This window comes from Chiloscyllium punctatum, chromosome 5, assembly GCF_047496795.1.
Source record: "Chiloscyllium punctatum isolate Juve2018m chromosome 5, sChiPun1.3, whole genome shotgun sequence".
Classification (NCBI taxonomy): Eukaryota; Metazoa; Chordata; class Chondrichthyes; order Orectolobiformes; family Hemiscylliidae; genus Chiloscyllium; species Chiloscyllium punctatum.
In genome coordinates, this window is record NC_092743.1 from 10198200 (window position 1) to 10216496 (window position 18297).

Here is an 18297-nt window from a genome sequence, read left to right on the forward strand (position 1 = left end):
TAAGATTTACAAAAACAAATCACGTTTCAAAATCAGTTGTCACCTTTGGATGTCAAACTTTCGCTGTAGATTTCTCTAGGTCTTCTTTGGGGTTCTGCTGCATGAATTTCTTATGGACTGATACCTTTCAGAGAGCTCGTTTGCTGGGAGCTGTTGATACTTGGTAACTCTTTGCTGTTAGCCCCCTAACTGTTCGAAATGTTTGATTTTATACCCCAAAACATTAGTTCATTTCACTGGTTTGATGTCATCCAAAACAGTAAAATTTAAAGTCGATTGGATTTTGGTATCTGGGGCATAATTTAAACTCATTGGCTGAATTTGATACCATGGTAACACACCTCCAGCTGTTTGTTTAAACCAAATGTTACATTTTTAAATCTTTTAGCACACTCTGTGCCTCTCTAGGTCCATGCCAGCTTCCACTCTCTCTTAAAGGTACAGTACACACCAGCACCTTCATAACACTAAGTACAACTATATTGTTGCTAAAGGCCCACAGCAGCAGATCTTGGCATAATCCAGCATCCTTCTAATACCTAAGGCTTAAATGGAACCGTGCATTTGTTTATTCATTCACAGAATGTGAGTGTCACTGACAGCACATTTGTTGCCTATCCCTGATAGAAGAAGTGAAAGTTGAACCACCTAGGATCAACAAAAGCATCAGAAATGACAATACAGCCCTGTCGACCTTGCAAGGTTCTACTCATTAACATATAGGGGCTTGTGCCAAAATTGGGAGAGCTGTCCCACAGATAGTTAAGCAAGAACTTGGCATAGTAATTCTCACAGAATCATATCTCATCGACAGTATCTCAGATGCCACCTTCATCATCCCTGGGTATTTCCTGGGACAGTCCTCCCAGAAATGGTAGCAGAGTGATATGTGTTTGGGTAATGGTTAGAACATAGAACATAGAAGAATACAGCGCAGTACAGGCCCTTCGGCCCTCGATGTTGCGCCGATCAAAGCCCACCTAACCTACACTAACCCACTATCCTCCATATACCTATCCTATGTCCGCTTAAATACCCATAAAGAGGGAGAGTCCACCACTGCTACTGGCAGGGCATTCCATGAATTTATGACTCGCTGAGTGAAGAACCTGCCCCTAACATCAGTCCTATATCTAACCCCCCTTAATTTAAAGCTATGCCCCCTTGTAATAGCTGACTCCATACGTGGGAAAAGGTTCTCACTGTCAACCCTATCTAACCCCCTAATCATCTTGTACACCTCTATCAAGTCACCCCTAAACCTTCTTTTCTCCAATGAAAACAACCCCAAGTGCCTCAGCCTTTCCTCATAGGATCTTCCTACCATACTAGGCAACATCCTGGTAAACTTCCTCTGCACCCGTTCCAGTGCCTCCACATCCTTCCTATAGTATGGCGACCAAAACTGCACACAATATTCCAGATGCGGCCGCACCAGAGTCTTATACAACTGCAGCATGACCTCAGGACTCCGGAACTCAATTCCTCTACCAATAAAAGCCAGTACGCCATATGCTTTCTTCACTGCACTATTTACCTGGGTGGCAACTTTCAGAGATCTGTGTACATGGACACCAAGATCCCTCTGCTCTTCCACACTACCAAGTATCCGACCATTAGCCCAGTACCCCATCTTTTTGTTACTCTTACCAAAGTGAATCACCTCACACTTAGCTACATTGAACTCCATTTGCCACCTTTCTGCCCAGCTCTGCAGCTTCTCTATATCCCGCTGTAACCTGCCACATCCTTCCTCACTGTCTACAACTCCTCCGACTTTCGTATCATCCGCAAACTTGCTCACCCAACCTTCTAACCCTTCCTCCAGGTCATTTATAAAAATGACAAACAGCAATGGTCCCAAAACAGATCCTTGCGGAACACCGCTAGTGACGGCACTCCAAGATGAACCTTTGCCATCAACTACTACCCTCTGTCTTCTTCCAGCCAGCCAATTCCTAATCCAAACCTCCAACTCACCCTCAATGCCATATCTCTGTATTTTCTGCAGTAGCCTACCATGGGGGACCTTATCAAATGCCTTACTAAAATCCATATATACCACATCTACCGCTTTCCCCTCATCTACCTCCTTAGTCACCTTCTCAAAGAATTCAATAAGGTTTGTGAGGCATGACCTGCCCTTCACAAAACCATGCTGACTATCCTTGATCACATTATTCTTATCCAGATGTGCATAAATCCTATCTCTAAGACTTTGCCCACAACAGAAGTGAGACTCACTGGCCTATAGTTACTAGGATTATCCCTACTCCCCTTCTTGAACAAGGGAACCACGTTTGCTAGCCTCCAGTCCTCTGGCACTACTCCTGTAGACAAAGAGGACACAAAAATCAAGGCCAATGGCTCTGCAATCTCCTCCCTTGCTTCCCAGAGAATCCTAGGATAAATGCCATCAGGCCCAGGGGACTTATCTATTTTCACCCTTGCCAGAATTTCCAACACCTCTTCTCTACATATCTCAAAGCCATCCATTCTACTTATTCGTGCCTCAGTATTCATATCGACAACAATGTCCTGTTCCTGAGTGAATACTGACAAAAAGTATTCATTCAGTGCCTCCCCAATCTCTTCAGCCTCCACACGCAACTTCCCATTACTATCCTTGATTGGACCTATTCCTACCCTAGTCATTCTTTTATTCCTAACATACCTATAGAAAGCCTTAGGGTTTTCCCTAATCCTACCAACTAAGGACCTTTCATGTCCCCTCCTTGCTGCTCTTAGCTCTCTCTTCAAGTCCTTCCGGGCTACCTTATAACTCTCAATCGCCCCTATTGAACCTTCACGCCTCATCTTTACAAAGGCCGCCCTCTTCCATTTAACAAGGGATTCCAATTCCTTATTAAACCACGGCTCCCTCACACGACCCTTTCCTCCCTGCCTGATAGGTACGTACTTATCAAGGACACTCAATAGTTGCTCCTTGAACAAGTTCCACATATCAATTACGCTCTTGCCTTGGAATCTACTTTTCCAATCCACACATCCTAAGTCATGCCTCACCGCATCATAATTTCCCTGCCCCCAGCTATAACTCTTGCCCTGTAGTACACACTTATCCCTCTCCATCACTAGAGTAAAAATCACCGAATTGTGGTCACTGTCCCCAAAGTGCTCACCTACCTCTAGTTCTAATACCTGGCCTGGTTCGTTACCCAGAACCAAATCCAGTATGGCCTCACCTCTTGTTGGCTTATCTACATATTGTGTCAGGAAACTCTCCTGCACACATTGGACATTGGTTATCTAGGGAGTCCTCAACATATAGTCCAGACTCTGTGAAGTCTCATGGTATCGAGTCAAGTATAAGCAAGGACACCTCTTGCTCATTTTCCACCTACAGAATCCTGTTCATTGATTAATCATTTCTCTATGTTGAGCACCATGTAGAAGATGGTTGCAAGGTCAGAATGACCTTTGGGCTGGGGACTTCACAGGTGCATTAGTCTACAATGGTATGAATAGGAGTGAGCCAACCTTACAGTCCTTGGAGAACCAAAGTGCTGTCTTCACATTGAGAATACCCTGGCACTACCACTGCATTGAATGAAATAATTTCAAATAGATTGAGCAGTTCAAAACTGGGAATCCATGAAAGGAACAGTTGAATCTGGATCCTGAAAACACATGATTTCTTCTTGGATGCTGGATTATACCAAGATCTGCTGCTGTCCAGTTAATACTTCATTTAAACTGGGAAATTAGAAATATTTTTCCTCGCATAGTATTAGTACATCAAAAGTATTAACTGAAATAGGCCATTCAGTCTTTTGAGGCTGTTTTGCCATTCAATAAGATCATTGCTGTTTTTTGATTTCTGAATTCCACATTCCACATTCCCAAATACCTCCAATAATCTCTTCCACAAGAATTCGCCTTTGCCTTAAAAATATTCAAGGCCCCTGGATGTAGGTTTGCTTGCTTTATTCGGAGGCTCGCTGAAGATGTTACCTAGTATGGTGATGAAACGTCTGAAAACAAACCTTCAAGCTCAGCGAGCAAACCTACATCCAGAACCTCAACCTGAGCTACAAATCTTCTCAAAACTCACTAATTCGACGATCCCACTTCCACTACTTTCTGAGGCATGGAATTCAAAAGTTGCATAATTCTTTGAAAGAAAAATGTTTCCTCATCTCTTTCCTAAAAAGGGGAACCCCTAATTTTAAAACTGTGCTCCTTGCTATGGACTTATGAATGACCATCTTGTCAAAACTATTTAGAATGTTATATAATTTGATAAACTCACCTTTCACTCTTCTAAACTCCAGTGGAACCAAGCCCGGTCTGTCCAATATTTCCTCAGAAGACAACCTGCTCAATCTAGCTATCAATTTAGTAAACCTCTTCTGAACTGCCTCCATACCATTGTTCCTTAAATAAGGACACCACAACTGCACACAGAATTCAAGTGCCAATTCAATTCACTAGTGCCCTGCAACTGAGAGATACCATTCCTGTCATAATAAAGAACAGACTTTTCATTAGCCTTCTTAATTACCGCTGCACCCGCATACCAACCCTTCATGACTCATGCACTGTAACACTTGGAATTCTGCAATCCTTCTCTTTTAAATACTTTGCTTCTTTATAAGATTAGTTAATATAGATTTAAACTTCAAATTTTCTGCAGCAGTGCAGAAAAATCCTGTTGTACTGTTTAATACCATGGTGACACTGATAGCAACTGGATAAGTTGCCTTCATCCTTGACACCAATTTCACAAAACTACAACAAATAGTATTTCTCAGGGAAAAGGCAGGAGATTGGGACAATGTTAAATGCTCAGAGAGCTACTGCAGACACAATGACTGAATGTCTCCTTTTACACTGTACCAATTCTGTGATTCCATTCACAGTAAAGTGGAGATGCCAAAGTCAGGTCTCCTATGATAGATCCAAATACAAGGTTAGTACACAAGTATCTTTGGATACACAAATGGTGCCCAAGGTCTTGCAACTGCAGATGTCTGGCCATCATATAGTGGGTCTCTTCTCCTTTACCATGCAACAGTGTGGATCATAGCAAGGCCCAATTTCCTAACTTCCTTTGGTGCCTCTTGAATTGCACAGCTATTTGTTGCTTTACATGCTCATGGTCAGGCCCTGGGGGCTTATATTGTGAATAAAGCTGCAATTTACATATGAATTATACTTAAACTTCGCAACATAAAATGCATTTTCCTACATAAACTAACAAGGCAGTACTGAAAAGCTGTTTTGTCAAACCTGCAAAAGTTGTGTTGCAGTAGTCCTTTGCTCTGGATTCTTCACTAGACACTTCTTGACAAAATCCGTGAACTCATCAGACCAAAGCTCTGGCTTCCGGAATGTAGGTGGTGGGTTGGTGGGAATCATAAAAATAGCCTATTTTTAAAAGAAAAGGAAGGGCGAAAATGAGTTGGACATGGAAATCAAAATCATCTGAGTTTTAAAGCAGTCAAATAAACAAATCCTTTTATTCACCTTCTCTATCTGACAGTAAATCTGATGTACACATTTTTTACCGATCTAGAATTTCTGTCAGGAATGAAGTTCAGGAAACTAGTCCATCTGCTACCAATGTAGTTATTTCCCATTAAATTTCCTCTATGCAAACTGAATCTCATTGAGCACTTCATACTTTATTTTATCTATTATTGTTTATCAGTCTCAAGAGAAGCTTTCCATTTTTGACCTGCTTAATGGAACCAAAGGCACTTCCTGACCAAACAGATAAAACCAAAAGACTGCTGTTTAGTGCCAGGATAATTTCCCACCTAAATAATTATTCTCAGTGGATCTCAGCCATTTGAAAACACACTTGCTGACTCAGCACTATCTCTATTTCTAAATATAATATATTCTGAATCCTCAATTTTTAACATTAATGTTTATCAACCACATATACTAAGGATATAAAATAATTTTCATGGTCTACTTTAAAATATCAACTGAGGTTAATGGTACAGACCAATTTCCTTATAATTGTTCAGTGCTATCCTGGCCAACTCACTGCCCATTGAGCCTGTAGCTGCAATGTTGTGATCATACTCGTTTCTATTAATCCTTTCAATAATGTATTATGCTACATTTATTTAATCAAGCCTTGTCTCCAGGGAGAACAGTCCCGACTTCTTCAAACAATTCTCATGATGTTGAGGTGGCTCATCACCTACAGTTTTCAATAGCTGAACACGCTTGACGGGCAGAGTAACCTACTCCTGCTCCTGTATTGCCAGTGCAATTAGTAAAGCATTACATAGTTTTGTTCCTGAGCTATTCCCATAACCATTGGTGTCATCAATATCTAGAAATCTATCAATCTCTGCCTTGAATTTACCTAATTGCTGAGCTTCCACGGCTCTCTGGGAAGAGAATTCCAAAGATTCACTACCTCCAAGTGAAAAAAATTCTCTTCATCTCAGTCCTAAAATCACAAAATCATTATGATGCAGGAGGCCATTCAGCCCATTGTACCTACACCATCTGTAATATCTAGTCCAGCCTTATTACCTAGAACCAAACTCCTGCCTTTTTCCCATATCCCTACACACCATTACCAAATGATAAACAATCCAATGCCCTCTGAATGCCTCAATTGAAGTTGACTTGACCATATTTCCAGGCAGTGCATTTCATACCTTAACAATTTGTTGTGTGAAAAAGATTTTTCTTAAATCACCTTTGCTTTGTTTGCACATCACTTTAAATCTATGCCCTCTTGATCTTGTTTCTTTTATAAGCAGAAACAACTTCACGCGATCTATTTTATCCAATCCGGTCATGATTTTGAAAACTTCAAGCAGATCTTCTCTCAGCCACCTTCTCATCAGGGAGAACATTCACAATGTCTTCAATCCACCCTCATAGAAATGGAGTTCCAAATAGAAATCTTTATCAAAATGAATGCCATGAAGCTCTCACTTAGTCACAACTATGGTCTAATAGAAGGGTCCCAGCTTTCATAAGCGTCCACCCATTCTGTCACAGTTTCACTGAGTGGTCATGACAATTCCCAAATCTTGATTTGGAAAGCAAGGCATCTTTACCTTTGTACTCAAATTCTCTTGTAATAATTGTCAACATACTATTTGGAACTCCATTTGTCCTCCCATCCCCTACTTAAGGAACCCCTGAACTTAGGAGAATAACAGTATAAGAACAAGGAGTGATGTTGAACTTGTAGAAGATGCTCATTAGACTTAGGATGGTTTATTGTGTACAGTTGTGGATCATGCATTATAGAAAATATATAAATGCATTGGACAGAGTCAAGAAGCAGTACATGAGGATGGATTGAAGACATTGTTTTCAATGACATATGATCAAGGACACCAAGGTCCCTTCAGAAATCAATACTGCACAAGTACATCCTGTACAGTCACAGTCATAGAGTCATACAGCATGGAAACAAACCAGTTGGGTTATGCCGAACATAATCCCAAACTAAACTAGTCCCACCTGCCTGCTCCTAGCCCATATCCCTCCAAGCCTTTTCTATTCATGTATCCATCCAAATGTCTTTTAAATATTGTAACTGACCCGCATCCACCACTTCCTCAGGAAATTCATTCCACACCCGAACAACTCTCTGCATAGAAAATTCTGTGTATTTTTAAAATCTCTCCCTTCTCACCTTAAAAATGTGTCCCTGGTCTTGAAATTCCCCATCTGGGGGCGAAGACAACTACCATCAACTCTATCTATACCTGTCATTATTTTATAAACTTTTATCAGGTCATCTCTCAACCTCCTATGCCCCACTGAAAAAGTCCCAGCCTTCCATACCCGGCAACATCCTGGTAAATCTCTTCCCAGCTTGCCAGTTACTGCCCCATCAGTCGACTCTCGATCATCTGTAAAGTGATGGAAGGTGTCATCGACAGTGCTATCAAGCAGCACCTGCTCAGCAATAACCTGCTCAGTGATGTCCAGTTTGTTTTCTGCCAGAGCCACTCAGCTCCTGACCTCTTTACAGCTTTGGTTCAAACATGGACAAAAGAGATTAGGTGGGAGTGACAGCCCTTGACATCAAGATTGCATTTGACTGAGTGTGGCATTAAGGAGCCCTAGCAAAACAGAAATCAATGGGCATCAGGGGCAAACTCTCCTGCAGTTAGAGCCATACCTGACACATAGGAAGATGGTCATGGTTGTTGAAAGTCAGTCATCTCAACTCCAGGACATCTCTGCAGATGTTCATTAGGGTAGAGTCCTAGGCCTACCATTCACAACTTCTCAGACACTGAAGCAGTCCACGTTCAAATGCAACAAGATCTGGGCAGAATCCAGGCTTGTGCTGACAAGCGGCATGTAAAATTCATGCCACCTCTTAACATTCAGTGGTGTTACCATCACTGAATCCACCACTATCAACACCTTGGCAGTCATCATTGATCAGAAATTTGACTGGAATTACCACATAAAAACAGAGGCTACAAGAGCAGGTCAGAGGGTTGGAGTACTGCGGCAAGTAACTCACATCCTGACTCCTCAAAGCCTGTCCACCATCTACAAGGCGCAAGTCAGGAGTGCGAAAGAATACTCCCCACCTGCCTGGATGAATGCAGCCCCAAAGACACTCAAAAAGCTCGACACCATTTGGGACAAAGCAGCCTGCTTGGTTGGTACCACATCCACAAACATCTGCTCTCTCCAAACGGACACTCAGGAGTAGCAGGGTGTATTATCTACAATATGTACTGCAGGAATTCACCAAACATCCTCAGACAGCACCTTCCAAACCCAAGATCACTTCCATGTAGAAGGGCAAGGACAGCAGATATATAGGAACCCCACTATCTTCAAGCTCCCTTCCAAGCCACTCACCATCCTGACTTGGTAATATATCGCCATTCCTTCACTGTCACTCAGTCAAAATCCTGGAACTCCCACCCTAATGGCACTGTAGGTCAATCCATGCAAGTGGATTGCAGTAGTTCAAGAAGGCAGCTCACCACCACCTTCTCAAGGGCAACTAGAGATGGGAATAAATGCTGGCTAGCCACTAAAAAATGAAAAAAAATTAAAAATCCCATAATATTTAAGAAATACTTGATACCTCCATCTCTCCTACCTGAATATATCCATCTTATCATTGATCATAGAAACTCTAGTGTGGAAATAGGCTATTCAGCCCATCAAGCCCACAGTGACCCGCCAAAGAGCATCCCACACAGACCCATCCCTATACCCTACCCCTGTAACCTTGTCTTTCCCAAGGTTAACCCACCTAGCATGCACATCCTGGGACACTCTGGGAAATTTAGCACAGCCAATCCACCTAACGTGCACATTTTTCGACTGTGGTAGGAAACCAGAGCATCCAGAGTAAACCCATGCATATTCCATCCGAAACCCTGTTGCTCAGTACACAATCATTTTTGTATAATTTTCACAATACAAATTCCCACTCAGTTTTGTGTCAACTGAAAACGTGGAAATATTACACTCAGCCAAATCTGCAATATAGATTATAAATAGTTGGAGGTCAAGAACTGAACCATGCAATACCCTACTGGTCAAAGCCTGTCAACCTGAGAAAGGCCCATTTATTCTTATTCTCAGTTTCCTTTTTGTTAGTTTAAGACAGAGATGAAGAGCAATTACTCTGAGAGAGTCATGAATCTTTGGATTATTTACCATAGAGGGCTATTTGAGGCGAGGTCATTAAGTCTATTCAAGACTGAAATAGACAAATTTTTAATTATAAGAAAAGCAAGGATAGGGTAAAGGCAGGAAAGTGGAGTTAACGATTATCAGTCATGATCTCGTTGAATTGTCAGGCAGATTCGATGGGCTGAAAGGCTACTTCTGCTCCTTTATCTTATGATCTTAACCAATCCTCAATACATGCCAGTTACATTATACTCTATCCTGTGTCATAATTTTATTAACTAAATTGTATGGAACATCATCAAAAATCTTCAGAATATAGCACAACTGCAGGCTCTCCTTTTTTTATGCTGCAAGTAACACTGCCAAGAAACTCTGACAGGTTAGTCAAACATGATTTACATTTTATAAATACTAGCATTAGCTGTATATCACTTCTCTCGTATCTTCATAGGTTCCTTCTTTTGGATTAAATAACCTCATTCCCAATTGAATTGCATCACCTTTCAAACACAATAGAACATTCTCTCAAATTATGAGTCTGATGGTCCTTTACAAAATTATTGATTAGCTAACATATAAACATATGAATTAGTAACAGAAGACCATTCAGCCCCTTGGGGCTGTTGTGCCATTCAGAAAGATTGTGGATGATTTGATTGTAACCTATCCAAAATCTTGCCTACCCGGATAGACCTTTTTAATACAGACCCATCTATCTCTGTCTTAAAAATACTCAAGGACTCTACTTTCACCAACTTATCATGAAGAAAGTTTCAAAGACTCATGACCCTCTGAGGAAAAAACTTCACCTTCTGTCTTAAATGGAAAACCTCTGAATAATAAGCCTGTTTCCTTTTTGGTTCTCATAGTACTGATCCAGAAAACTATTTTGTACACATTCCAGGAATTTGTCCTCCATAGCACTGATGATCATTTTAGATACCCATTTTTTAAATATAGACTGGAGTTTCCTACGATTACTATATTATCCATTATATGCATCTCTATTTTCCTTCCCACCAATATTTGCCTTCTAATCTAAGATACCCTCTCACTAATGTATCGATTCCACTATTTATCATCAGGATTGCCACCTAATTTTCCTGTTCACCTTTCCTTCCCAACAGACTATCCTTAAATATTCAGTCTTTTTTTTATTTATTCATTTGGGGTGCAGGCATCGCTGGCTAGCCAACACTTCATTGCCTGTCCCTAGGTGTCCCCTGAGAATGTGGTGGTGAGCTGCCTTCTTGAACCACAGCAGTCCACCCTCATGGGTTGACTCATGATACCATAGGAAGGGAATTCCAGGATTTTGACCCAGTGACAGTGACTTAACAGTGATATATTTCCAAATCAGGATGGCGAGTGGGAGGGGATCTTGAAGGTGGTGGTGTCCCCATGTATCTGCTGCCCTTGTCCTTCTAGATGGAAGTGGTTGTGGGTGTGGAAGGTGCTTATTGAGGATGGTTGGTGAATTTCTGCAGTGCATCTTGTAGATAGTATACCCTGCTGCTACTGAGCATCAGTGGTGGAGAGAGTGGATGCTTGTGGATGTTGCACCAATCAAGTGCGCTGCTTTGACCTAGATGGTGTCAAAGTTCTTGAGTGTTGTTGGGCTGCTTTCATCCAGGCTAGTAGAGAGTATTCCATCACACTCCTGTCTTGTGCCTCGTAGATGGTGGATAGGCTTTGAGGAGTCAGGAGGTGAGTTATTCATCACAGTATTCCTACCTTCTGACCTGCTTTTGTAGCCGCTGCATTTATCGGGTGAGTCCAGTTGAGTTTCTGGTCAATGATAACCTCCGAAGATGTTGATAGTGGGGGATAGTCTGCAGCCCTGTTTACCCCGTAGCCATGTCTCTGAGACAGCAATTATATCATACCCATTTAGTTCTACTTGTGCCATTAAATCACCTAACTTGTTGAATATTTCCAAACAGAGTAACTATGTGCCTTTCAACACAGTTCTGTATTTTGATTCTGCGTGATGCTTTCATTGTTGTTTCCAGCACTTACATTTCCCATACTCAGATATGATTCAGGTGTAATGACAATATTTCAGTTAAATTGCAAGTTATTTTCTTTCTTGTTGGAATTTTCCACTCCTTATAATAGTAACCTGCATTTTCCATACTCAGCTACCAATCCTAACTGCAAAATTTGAAATGGGACTGGAAAATAATTAGGAATTCAACAAGGCTACTATTTTCTGAATCCTGGAGTCGGCAGCATTGAGTTGAATATTACTTTGGGATGTAAATTTTTTTTGCCATTCTAACATACAAGAAACAGGTCAAAATCATACCCACATGAAAAAGTTAGTGACAATGGCACCCAATAACAAATATTTCAAAATTAATCTTTTATCAGCCACTTCATAACTGTTTTTTTTTGCTTTTTGTGGTATTTAAGATTCATTCTAATTGATGCAATTTATTTTTGTCCCCAATGCATCACTGGCACCAATTGGCTTTTCAATGGGACTCTCACGCTACAAAATGCTTGGAAGAAGAGATGGTGATCTTTAAAGGCAGAGGCACCAATACTAATGACATGATTTTGAAAGGGCCTTGTGCAGTATAATGTTGACTCAGCAACCATCAACCAGGGGAGGAGCTCGAATGTACAGTTTTGTAACTTGCCCGAAGACTGATGGATGTGCAGAAGTTTTTCTTTTCCTTTAATATTGCCTGTTCCATCTCTTTCTGCTTCAGAAATGATTGACTAAAATCTTAGCTTTTCCAAATTCAATTAAACTTTCTGTTCTCCTTCTCAGCAGTACGAAAAAAATATTGTCAGATGCATTAGTGACAGTTAAACAACTCTGGGATAGACACATGGAAGATAGTACAATGAAAGATATGTAGGTTAGTCTGATCTTAGAGTAGGATAAAAGGTCTGCACAACATTGAGGGCTGAAGGGCCTGTACTGTGCTGCACGATTTTATGTTCTACGTCTCCAACCTTTAAACATTCAGTGACATTAAATATTCCATTCCGATTCTGATTACATCATTCAAAACTGCAGGCAAACCAAGCATGAACATTGTTTCATCCTCAATTTCATCACCGAATTTTACTCTTGCTGCTAACTGTTTTAGTTTTAGCATCTTCCTCAAGTCCCTAGTGTAATTCAAAGATACTGTACTGTAATTTTGAATCAAATTTGAAACTAATGAGTAAGCAAAGCCCTCCAACAGACCAATGAGACAATTGGAATGTTTTAGCAAACCTCATGCTAAAAACTGCAGTAAGTTAGAATTGTAAAGGTTATTGTGACAAAGGACATTGGAAGGAAAGCTTGTTTAAAAGTGCCATGAGCATTTTGAAGACTGTAGTGTTGTGCTACCAATCAGGACCACAAGAGGTTGCCAAAGCATTGGGAGTTGTTAGAAACTTCTAATGGTTAATAACAACCATTACAACCTGAAAACGGTTAGAAGGTCAATGTATTTTATGACAGGATAGGAAGATGTTGATACCATCTTCTCGAGTGAAAGAAAAATCAAACCGATCCTCAGAAATTAGTTTATGTAAAAATGCCTTTTATCATCACTGTGCTTTATTTTTCTCCATGTCACAGAACAGAAACAATACCTTCTTTCTTGTTCTCAAATCTTTTCTTGAGGCATCTCAGAAACTATTACTGCAAAATTATATTATAATGCCTTTATTCCAGCAGACTGCATGTGGAATAGATTTTAAGTATGTTGTATTTCAGTGTTCTGCTTGTGGAAAACAATGCAACTCAAATTTGATGACTTTTTCTCACAACACATTTTTTGAAATTTACAAAGATGATTGGTTGCATTTCTCGGAATACAAAAATGATTGGATTAGTTGCACAGTGTTAATTAATTGTTTGTACTCCATTTAGACAGAATTCATATTAAGTTTATTATGACAGGTAACAGATAAAACTATGTGCTTTTCTGGAGGCTACCATTCCACAGTAGACGAACTTTGAGCTGCTGTGCTCCACCTTTATCTGCAAGATTATCTTTTCCTTTTCCTATCAGTGTGGTAACAGCTGTAATAAATACTTGTTTGACAGGGGCCTCTTGACTGTGAAGGACACAATGTAACTGAGCTAACCTGATCTTTTAATTGAAGAGTCCAATGGATAACATAAGAAGGAACAATGTCAAACTTATTGATGTACCTGTCCTAAACAGAGGGATTAAGTTAAAAGAAAGTTCAGATGGTCCACCTTCAAATTTATTCTGTACTGGGTTGTGGATCACAGCCAGGTCAGTGTTGATACTTCCTCAAAATCCATTCAGTCAACAGAAAAGCATGATAAGCATTTCATGATAAGATTTCTATCACTAACTATCAACAGGAAGCTTCAATAAGCTTTTCAATACAATGTGAAATCACCAAGTTACATCCTTGCCAGCACATGGCTCACAGAAAATACTGATGTTCATCAACTGACATGAAAGTATGTAAGTCATCTCTAAATGATTCTGCACCTCACTTACCACTGCATAAGGGTATATTCAGTTGACTTACTGCTAGCCTTCCATCTTGATGGCCCATATGGAAAGTGTAGGGGAGCAGGGATAAAATTGGGATTGCTTCAGTAAAGGGCCAACAAAGACAGAATGGACTAAATAATCACTTTCTGTATTGTAGACATTAATGCACTTGTGTTTTTGTGAAACGTGATGTGGAGGTAGTAGTATTGGAATAGTAGGAATGGTAGGAGTCTTGTCAATCTACTGGCTTTGAACTGTGGAAGGGATAGGTTCGCTGATGGGCATTATGTTATCTAGGGATCGCAGTGCTCATGCTCTATACCCCACCAAACGTGGTGCTGTTACACCAAATCCTGAATCATTCCCAAAATACGCCATTTTTATTATGAAAGTTGGTGAAAGACAGAATAGGCTGGGACCAAAATATCACATTACAAAAGACATCAGTGAATGGATTAAGGTGTGGTAGCTGCAACAAAGCCATATGAATAGGGTGGACAAAGTTAAAAAATCACACAACACCAGGTTATAGTCCAACAGGTTTATTTGGAAGTTCAGCTTTCAGAGCACTACTCCTTCATCGGGTAACTAGTGGGGCACGATCATAGTCTTTAATCACTTCGAACAGGGTTTGTAGTTTTCTATTCATTAATGTGTAAATCCCAGAACTTCTTTCAAGTCACATTCCCGCGACAACTTAAAGGGTTTTATATAAAAAAGAAGTGGCATCTCAGCTCAGACAATGCATTAAAAGTGTGAGGTTAGAGTCTGTCTGTAACGCAACCTTGAGTCAGGCTGGTTCTATTTCCAAAGTAGGACTTGAGAAAATGTCACATGGACTGACTGCCTACAGATTGTGTGCTTTTTGAAAATAGAATATATCTGCAAATACAAGTCTGCATTGTCTGAGCTGAGATGTCACAAATTTTTATAGATCACTGAACCAGATATCACTCTAATTATTCTAGGACTCTTGGATACCACACTCATGCCAGATACATCATTCACACAGACTTTCTGGTTGTAGGTGGATGAAAAAGCTTCAGCCTTGAGGGCAGATTAGCAGTAGTCATTCCCTGTTCATCCACATGGCATTGAATTCCCCAGTGATGGAAATATTTTGAAATAACTTGAACTTACATCAACCCCTTCTGTTTCCAGGGAGACTATATCTCACTTCCCAGGAACAGTACCTGGATGCCGTTCTACAGACAAATAATGCACACAGGAAAATGACCAGACACAAAACATGCAGGACTCACAGAAACCCAAGCTGCCTTGTTGTTGGTTTAGAAAATGGGAGGAATTGTGATGTGGGCGCAGGGCTCTGATTGGTAGAAGTCTTGTCAATCTACTGGCTTTGAACTGTGGAAGGGATAGGTTTGCTGATGGGCATTAAGGTGTGGTAGCTGCAACAAAGCCATATGAATCCTTGGAGTGAAATCAGAGTGTGCTCTACAAGCTCCATAATGTAGGTGAATGTTGAACTCTGTGCCCTGATTTGTTTTAAGAAATACATTGATCCTGACCTTTATGCTTTTAGAAAGAGTTACACTTTGTAACATGAAGTGTAGCTAGGAGAGGAATTTTACCATATTTTGGCAACGTCTTATTTTGTCAAGTTTTATGAAAGGTTTGTCTCCACAATTCCGAGCAACTTTTCTAACACAATTATCCCAAACTCTCCTCATTAACTACCAATTCTGTCCTTAAGGTGCCCCTCGACAGATGTTTGCTCAATTCTACCATTCACATCAGCTGGAAGTACGCACCACTGCTGGGATATCCCAAAAAAGACCATCATCCTTGTTGCTGGTGCCATATTTGAAAGGCCATTGCACACCAGGACAAGCAGTGATATTTTAGAGATTTCCTTCATAACTGCATGCACATTTTTAAGCACAATAATGCTTTGTGAGCAGTGACTCAAGGTCTTACAAAGAAGCTCCCTCTTCTTCCCACCACGAGATGCCAAGCCACCAGACTTTGTCAGCCTGTTCTGAGGTCATTGCCTAAATCAGCACAGTCTCCAAACAAATGCCTACCAGTGCAAGTCACAGACACTTTCATTGCTGTTGCACAGTTGTTTTTAACATGGTAGGCAACAGCAGCTACTTCTCACAGAGTGAGTTCCAGGCTCCACCTTACCTTGTAGCATCCTCTTCCTGGTAACCCTCCCCACTAAACCCATAAACTTTGGACAGCTCCAAGTACCAATCCAACCTAGGAGCAAATGAGGTCTGCAGATGCTAGAGATCAGAGTCAAGACTGTGGTGCTAGAAAAGCACAGCAGGTCAGGCAGCATCCAAGGAGCAGGAGAATCAACGTTTCGGGCATAAGCTCTTCATCAAGAATGCTATTCCACACTCTTGACACCAATCCAACCTGTGTATCTGGATCTGCTTCTGCCTACATTCACCACCCCATAGCCACAGAGATACGAGATGAACATACCAGGCCTGGTATTGCACTGCGCATCCCCCACTGCAGAAATCAGGATGCTGCTTACCATCAACAACAACCCCTTTCCTTCTCAGGTGCTCTATAGTCTTTCCCTCTTCTATGCTGAGATGGCCCCCATCAGTATTGTCATCCCCATGCCCACATCTCAGCACTCTGCCTCCACTCATTACGATTAATGTTCACAGACTCCTTCCAATAACACTGACCTCTGAGGACACTCTTGACTTTTGACAGATGGAACCCTTCAGTCTGACCATGGCCCATCCACTTGTATGGCTTAGCCAGCTGGCCACAAACATTAAGTGACCATACCTCTTATTGATATTTAAGCAGCTCCCTATCCATTCCCATAACTTTTCCAGACTGACTACACTGGAGCTATTAGACAAATAACCCAATTTTGAGTGGGCCACCCTGACACCTTTTAGTGCCCAAGCATCTGGACTGAGTCTGGTCTTGACTGTGCTGGGCTCCACTGATTGGTGCCTCCATGGATTTGAGTGAGACATACAGTCTGAAACATGGCCATTTGCTTGAAGTACACATAGTACATTTGTAGCTAAATCAATGCCACATGCTGCAGATCTGAGATTGGAGTAGCAAATGCCATACAGTGGATGTCCACCCTTTCACTGACAACTGCTGACAGTCACGTCAAGTTACCTGAATTTGGGTACATGTTAAGAGGCAGGGAAATAAAGCAACCTTAAGCTCTAGCTGACTGGGCAATGCACTGTAAGGCAAGGCAGGAATGCTGACAATATCCAGATAGTCACTGACAGAACGTGATGAGAGAGAAAAAAAACCTTGGAATGCATCCTTTTTCCTAAATTCACTCATGAGATGTGGGCATTGCTAGCTGGCCAGCAATTCTTACCTGTCCCTAGTTACCCTGAGAAGATGCTGCTGAACTAACTTCTTGAATCACTGCAGTCCATGTGCTAGAGGTTGACGCACAATGCCCTTAAGGAAGGAAGTCCAGGACCTTGACCCGATGGCAATGAAGCACCAATGATATATTTCCAAATCAGAGTGGTGAGTGCCTTGGAGGAAGATTTGCAGGTGGTGGTGCTCCCATGTATTTGCTGCCATTCTCCTTTGAGACGGAAGTGGTCGTGGGTTTAGCAATTGCTGACAGAGGATCTTTAACAAATTTCTAAAGCTCATCTTGTAGAGAGTACACACTGCTGCTGCTGAGCATTGGTGATGGAGGGAGTGGATGCTTGTGGATGTGGTGACAATCAAGTAGGCTGCTTTGTCCTGGATTATGTCAAGCTATTAAGTGTTGTGGAGCTGCAACCATCCAGTCAAGTGAGGAGTATTTCACCACACACCTGACTTGTGCCTTGTACATGGTGGACAGGCTTTGGGGATTCAGGAGTGAATTACATGTCCAATATTCCTAGCCTCTGACCTGCTCTGGTAGCTACTGTATTTAAATGGCAGATCCAGTTAAATATATGGTCAATGGTAACCCCGCCCCCCCCCCTACAGGATGTTGTAGTGGGGATCCAGTGATGGTAACACTGCCAATATCAAGGCATGGTGATTAGGAAGAAGGGCTCATGCCCGAAACGTTGATTCTCCTGCTCCTTGGATGCTGCCTGATCTGCTGCGCTTTTCCAGCAACACATTTTTAGCTCTGATCTCCAGCATCTGCAATCCTCACTTTCTCCTAGAAGATTTTAACCTACTGCGAATCCTCTTACAAGGATGCCTTCCTTGA

General features: G+C 41.3%; 1 protein-coding gene across 3 annotated transcripts in view; it reads right to left on the minus strand.

Moving 5' to 3' along the window:
- Positions 1–18297, minus strand: part of stk3 (serine/threonine kinase 3 (STE20 homolog, yeast)) — a 423830-nt gene that overhangs the window by 172518 nt on the left and 233015 nt on the right. For all 3 annotated transcript variants that reach the window (XM_072569764.1, XM_072569765.1, XM_072569763.1), the window contains one exon: positions 5254–5391. In XM_072569764.1, coding sequence (XP_072425865.1) covers positions 5254–5391 — 138 coding nt within the window. The remainder of the gene's footprint in view (positions 1–5253; positions 5392–18297) is intronic.